Genomic DNA, 7,055 nt, shown 5'->3' with positions numbered 1-7,055 from the left:
GATCCTCTGTATTTATTTATGTGACCCTGTACACAGTAGCCCCCAGCGTTAATAGGCTATTGCTTGTGACGTGTAACCAGACACTTTCTGTTTTCCACAATAATGCAAAAAAGTTTTTTATATCTATGAATCTAGAATTGTGAATTAGAACAAAATATGTTACTGTATTTTTAATTTTTAATTTTTTTAAATTGATATTCAAAATCTAAGTGCAGATGTAATACATGTCAAAATTTTAAATCACAAGATCTCATGGTTGAGGGTGGAGATTAAATAGTATAATTTTCAAGTTCCTTGCAATGAAGAAAAATGTTGTTGTAATTCAAGCTGCTTGAATCAAATTGAACTTGGCATGAAGGTATGGTTTGTTCTGCCAATTTCAATGTAGTGTAAAATGTGGTTTGTCTTGTATTCATGACGTGCAGTAGTTCAAGAACTACTCTCGTATGCACGACCCACCACATGTATAAAAGTGCTGTTACCTGCAGACTGGACAGTGTCGCCACATCCTCGGCTGACACACTCTCCTCATCTGCAGCTCACTGGCAGATTCACACTGCAGGAATGAACAGGTAATCTTATTTTCATTAAATTATGCACATTAATTAATATTTAAAGGGTCTCAAATCAAATTACAAAAAGTTTGGTTATAGGATGGAAGTCTATTTTATTTATATCATTCTGAGATTCCTGTTAAGCAGTTTGTTTATTTTGTCATCAGTAAATAATACATTTTTCAAACAATGTGCACTGACCATTTAGGGATTTTTGTCTTTTTCCTAAATGACTAGTGTGGCTGAGAGCCGGCAACGTTATTATAGGTTTTTTTTTTAAATATTTATTTCTTTTTTTAATTGAGTTACATGTAGCTCACAGCTGCTGACAAATAGCTGTGGCTGCATCACCATGACTCCTTAGCACTACTAAAGTGCGCTCCCTCTCTTTGTAATGACTTAACCACAGTACCATTAATTATTCAGGTCACACTTTTATGTTTCTGCTTAAATATCATACTTGCTTATCATACATAAATGCTAGGGCCACTGAACATGTGCCAGTAAAAGAACATTTTCATCAAACATTATGTGAATGAATGAATGAGGGATAGACAAATACAGTCAGACTTCCAGAGCATCACAGCAAGAAGAAACTGAAAACTCAGTAACTGTAAAGTAAGTATAAGGACTGATGTTTTTATGCCAAGACAGGTTGACGGAGATTGAAATTCAAAGAATCATAAAGCCTATTTACCAAAAAAACATTACAGTGCTTGTTAAATTTATGAATAATTACATTACAGCTGAAATGATAGTCACTGATTTCCTTTCCTGTTCTCTCTGTCTTTGTCTGAAACATTTCAGTGTCTCTTTGACCCCAGCCATGCTCTCCTTCTCAACTCCATCCCCTCTCTACCTGAGTCTCCTCCTCTTTCTGTCGCACCACTCCCTCGTTCTCTCCTGTGAGGTCACGGCCGAGTGCAAGTCCGCTCCCTTTGTGCCAGGCTACAACCTGGTGGGGGAGGGCTTTGATATGGTCACCCTGCGAAGGAAAGGAGCTTATACGATCGACGTGAAGACTTACGCCACCCCAAATGGCACCTGTATCCTCCGTCGCAACCCTCTTCAAGGCAACGTGCTGCAGAAAGTAATTTAAATAAGACAAATTTACACACAGAGCAACATTTGACACACACATACATTTATTCTTAATATGTTCACCCTGGTGGTCTCACCTTCATTTTCAGCTGCCGCTCTCTGCAGTAGACTGGCGCGCATTCAGCCGCTGCCGTCTTCAATTGTACAACAGCAAACACAGCTCCATCAGGTATTGTGTGATATCATAAATACTCATAGTATTGTGAGCAATTTTATATTTTAGGTTTTTTTTCCAGAACCCAACACAGATCAGTCAATATTTCCGGGGGTGGGTAACTAAGTAAAAAAGTATTGTAACGTAGTTAGAATTTGTCCCCCTCTCCCACCCCGCCCACATGCAACATTAAAGTGACTTACGTCAATAATTGGGCTATAATGAGCTGTTCTGCATAATAAGTACTTCTGTCGCTTTAAGTGTGTTTTGATGCTAATACTTTTCTCCTTTTACTTAAGTAAAATTTGTGCATGACTTTTAGCCTACCTGTAATAGAGTACTTCTGCACTGTGCCATGGCAACTGTTACTTAAGTAAAAGCTCTTAGTACATCTTCCACCACTGTCAACTTCTCATGTATAATATTTGCAGATGACCTTTATGTTGTTGTCACTCTCTTATGGCTCCACAAAGTCAGCTCCTCATTCATTGTTTATATTCTAGGTTCTGACTTTACATCAAGTTCAAAGGTTTTCTGTATCATTCTGAGCTTTAGCGGAAACTTTACTATGATTAATGATTTGTTGATGTGGATATAGTGTCTTTTGTCTTTCTTGTAGATAAAAATGCAAAATAATGCTTTCAGGAAATCAAAAAAATCTTCATGGTGTTTTCTGTGACTATGTCCACAGCTCACTACTTCACAAACACACAGACGAGGACAGCAACAGCTTGAAAGTATGAAACTTTCACTTTCATATATATACACATGTATATCTATACATACACAGATATATGTATATGATTCTTTAATTGATTATTTATTTACAGAACATTACAGACATTTTTTTTAGTTTTGTCTGCTGAAGACTGAAGACATCAGTTAACAAAACTTCTACTGAGTGTAAAATAAGGGGAAACTGAAAACCTAAATCTAAACAAGACATCCACACTAAGCAGCTCTGTGAAGCTGTGCCAGTAGCGAGGTCTGGGAATATTCCTAAATAACCAGGACATTGTTTCTGAAAAGACATGTTCCTGAGCAGTTTTTAAAATGTCATTTTGTAATGCTTTGAGCAATAAAAACAAAATTAAATGTCATGTCCTCCTTTTTCATCAGGTGGGACTAGATTTGACAAAATTTGTCGGCCTGGAGGTGGGGGGAACACGTTCCACTGCATATAGCTTTACTACAGCCAGGAGCAAAGAGGACCATTACACCTTCAGCACTCACAGAGTCACCTGTAGCCATTACAGGTAGGGTGTGAAGACCTCCACCTACATGACCACAGAATGTCTGATTTACCATTTAAGTTTGTACACACAGGTAATTTATTGTGCTGTCTTATTTGTCTTTTTGCATTTAGTTACCGTGTGTCAGACACACCACCCCTCAGCTATGAATTTAGTAGGGATTTGGCAAACCTGCCCAGTTCCTACAGCGTCTCAAACAAGACCCAGTACAGACGGCTCATAGAGACCTATGGCACACATTATATCCGCCAGGTTAAAACACACACACACACACCTCAATTTTAATGTCTTGACTGCTTGACTAATGACTTCACAGGAATACACAACACCATATATCTTTGTCTCAATAACATTTTCTTGTGTGTAATTTTAGGTTCATCTTGGGGGCCGATTCAGGCGAGTCACAGCTGCACGTATCTGTTTGTCCAGACTGAATGGCCTCTCCTCTGACGAGGTATATGTAGCACACATGTCTAATGAAACCAGTAAACACACTCTGTACCGAAAACAACATCTAAAATCCCTTCCTGTCATCTAGGTGCACAACTGCTTGTCAGGGGGTATCAGTGTAGGCCTGGGGATGGCCAAAGTGTCCCCTAATGTAGAGACCTGCAGCAAAGTCCTACAGAACCAGGGCACCTCCACCTTGTTCAGCTCTGGACTCCACCAGCATTACACAGAGGTGGTAGGAGGCAAAGGTTGGGTCGGGGAGTTTGCACTCACCCGGAACGACTCCGTGGGCTACCGAAATTGGCTGAAAACCCTCAAGGATCACCCTGATGTTGTTCGGTACTCCCTGAGACCACTGTACGAGCTGGTGCCAAACCCGACAAAAAAGCAAGGACTGAAGGCCGCCATAGAGCAGTACTTAAAAGACCACGGCATCAAGAGCTCGTCAACACAACCACACTGTGTCTTGCCTGACCCTAACCTGGATTCCAGCTGCTGTCCTAAAGAGGCCTCGAAGGGAAGACTGGTGGTGAACATCATCCGAGCCTGGGGACTGAAAGGAGATTACTGGGGCGTGACTGAGGGGTGCGTAGAGAACAAGTCATGATACAGAGAGATGGCACAGTGAATGTGATGCATCAAACACAAACATTGATACAGGTATTTTCCTTTCCTTTCACAGATATGCTAGGATGTGGTACGGCTCCATCTACCGCAAGACCCATGTGATCAGATCAAACAACCCTCATTGGTACACACCTTATGATCTGGTCGAGGTCAGTGTTAATCTTCTTCTCACACAGCACCTTCCAGATTTCTGCGCTGACAGTAAATCACTTTAATTCCACTTTTCAGCCTCATTTTGGGAAATTTGGGAAAATTTATACCACTACCATGTGTGTCCAATAAACATGAAGCTACACTGCCCAAAGCCAAAACATCATACCTAGTTTGTCAGTACTGAGTTAAGGATCTTACTTTTTGACATACTTACCTAATCATTAAAATTATCGTACCATAAAATGTAAAATTGGTGAGGATAAAACAATTCACCAGAAAACAAGAACCCACATGCATTGACTATGCATGCTGGCTAGTTAAGGCTAGCTGTGAGATAGCCTTAGATAAAGTTAATTTACCCTCTTTTTCCTGTTCGTGGAAATTGAAAATACATTTTGATGCCCCAACATCTTACTAATTTAAATTGTTATACCGCATAAATAAGACAGTAGGTAAATCTTTAGTTATAATGGAGAAAGGAAGTAACAGATCAACCAGTGCTGCTTAAAGCCAATGAGCCTAGCTTAACATTGTATCAGTAACTACTCCCTCTGCAGGCTGTGACTGTGCTGGATTTTACATGAGTTCATGTGGTTAAGTTGTCGCTTTTGAAACACACATTTAAATGTGTCCCATCGTGCACCAAAATAGCAGACACATCAGAACAGTTAGCATTTCAAAATGGCGACAAGCACGTTGTAAAAATGCATAAATATAAGGTTGACTAAACTGACTGCAGGATATATAGTATGTTTTGACATTATTTTAGTTCAACTTTTACTGATTTGTTTATGAAGGTGGACACACGCTCGGATCTGAAGATTGAAGTCTGGGATGAAGACTGGCACACAGACGACCTTCTGGTTTCATGCACAAAGCCCATAAAGCCGGGGAAGCACAGTTTCACCTGCCGTGCCTCGAAAGGGAATGTCGAGGTTCACTACACTCTCACCTGCAACCATCACCTGACTGGAGACAGGTGCCACCAGTACAAACCATCTCCATAATGAGGAACGCATTCACTATACTGAGGTGGCACACTCCATGGCTTGTCCTTAACCAAGTGTGAAATCAGATCTGTTGATTACTTTTTCAAATGCAATGAACCCGATAGTCACATAAGTCTTAAGTAAAATGAGCGTCACGCCATTCAGTTTCCAGTTTTAAAGATTTGGTAATACTTATTCACTTCTGTAATTTAAGTCTATATTCAGCATCATGTGTTTCTAAACTTAAAATCAGTTGTAGTTTAGTGTTCAGCCATGTTTGATTATTGGAGCGATAGTAGTCCTGTTTACTGGGTGGTGGGGCTGCATTTGAATCACCTGTGATTGTGCTTTTGTCATATAAAAGATGCTGTTGATTATTTTCTGAATTAATGTATCAAAACTGTAAAATCCTTCTGCTGACTACTGTGCATTATCAGAGTTACTATATTTGTCTTGTCTTTCTCAAGCCAATAAAGACTTTTGAAAGAGCTATAAAGTGTTTTTTTTTTTTTAAAGCTCTTTCAACCATTAATCAGTATTGGTAAGTCCACGTTCATTTTATTTAGAAATGTATAGGCTACACGTGAGCACAATGCAAATTCAAATAATAATGGTCTTCAAAGAGACAGCCTCTACAAAGCCAGAGCCACATTATTCTGTGAAGAAGAGCAGATCTTAGCTGATACTGCTCTTTAATGGTTCAAATTCATACACAGTGCAGCCATTTCATTTAAAGTGAACCTGGAGCTTTTGGGGTCCCTGGGCTCAGGTGACCAGGGGCAGTTGTCTGCTTTGTCCAGTTGGAAGTTGAAGTTCTCAATATCAACTTACAAGGTGATGTTAGTGTTGTTTTCTCAACTTGTTTCTACAGCACCTACATGCTTAATAAAATCAGTTATTTGGAGGTTTAATGACTTTATAAGGCACTAATACCTCAGCACTGCTGGTTTCTCAGCTTGTGTTGGAGCAATTCTGCCCCCACGTGGTCAAAAAACTACTAACACAGCTCTATAAATGATCTAACACTGGAAAATGACAGCAGCTGAGTGATGCTGAAGCAAAACACAAACACGCCCAATATTGTGTTGTGGTTTCCAACACTTCCTGTCCACGGCTGGACAACAAACCAGACAAAGTGGCAAATTGTCCAGATGCCCCAGATCCTGCAAGCCAAAAAACTCTTATCTCCACTGGTTTTATCCACTTGATTAGTTACAAATGTGTTAAGTGCAACGCCAAAGTACAATATAAAGTAAGGTGGGTCCTGCATTAGGTCTATTATCTATAGTTATCTGGTCATGTCTTGTGGAGGTTCCCTCAGTGAAAATCTAGTTTTATTATTTTAGCTCATATTTCCCTCATATGAGCATATTCCTAAATAAAGATGTATTTAATCAAATTACCACAAACTAAGACATTTAGCACTGTTTCAGCTCAGGAGGTCTGGTTGACGGGACTTAATGGGAACTTGGAGGAAGCAGGGCACAACAAATGTTTGCCCCTTCACAGGTTAATCCGGCCATGTTTGTCTGACACACAGCGGCGTGTAAATGTAAAAGCCCTAATGAACTGCCCCCGCCCTAATGCCTTCATGCCTCCTGTGGTAAAGGTTTCCTGTGCAGCGTTTATGCAGTGCGTAAAGAACCAGCTCCTGCGGTGACCGCTGGATTCCTTCCTCTCATCTTTGGAAACGCGGACTGATTCAAACGACCGCACGGAACAGCCCGGAGGCCGCGTAACCCCCCCCACCACCACCAGCCGTGTCTCTGTCCCC

The 7,055-nt window shown here is 40.4% G+C and overlaps 1 protein-coding gene across 1 annotated transcript; it reads left to right on the top strand.

Annotated features, from left to right (window-relative positions):
* The first annotated feature begins 479 nt into the window (after positions 1-479).
* On the top strand, positions 480-5,777 carry LOC111672962 (perforin-1-like). The gene is made up of 10 exons (XM_023430558.2): positions 480-572; positions 1,362-1,644; positions 1,745-1,824; positions 2,501-2,546; positions 2,929-3,065; positions 3,176-3,314; positions 3,436-3,516; positions 3,601-4,097; positions 4,195-4,288; positions 5,090-5,777. Exons 1-10 carry the CDS (start codon positions 565-567, stop codon positions 5,297-5,299), a joined length of 1,575 nt encoding a protein of 524 aa, XP_023286326.1. The 5' UTR covers positions 480-564; the 3' UTR covers positions 5,300-5,777.
* The last annotated feature ends 1,278 nt before the right edge of the window (positions 5,778-7,055 follow it).

This window comes from Seriola lalandi, unplaced genomic scaffold (genome assembly GCF_002814215.2).
Source record: "Seriola lalandi dorsalis isolate HSWRI2012SDOR001 ecotype SW California unplaced genomic scaffold, Sedor1 jcf7180002054907, whole genome shotgun sequence".
Classification (NCBI taxonomy): Eukaryota; Metazoa; Chordata; class Actinopteri; order Carangiformes; family Carangidae; genus Seriola; species Seriola lalandi.
This window is presented reverse-complemented; position numbering and strand designations above follow the sequence as displayed.

Excerpts from the sequence above, each read along its gene's own strand:
- LOC111672962 (XM_023430558.2), top strand. Across the intron at positions 1,645-1,744 it reads AAGGCAACGTGCTGCAGAAA|CTGCCGCTCTCTGCAGTAGA; the intron begins GTAATTTAAATA and ends CTTCATTTTCAG. Across the intron at positions 3,066-3,175 it reads GTCACCTGTAGCCATTACAG|TTACCGTGTGTCAGACACAC; the intron begins GTAGGGTGTGAA and ends TTTTGCATTTAG.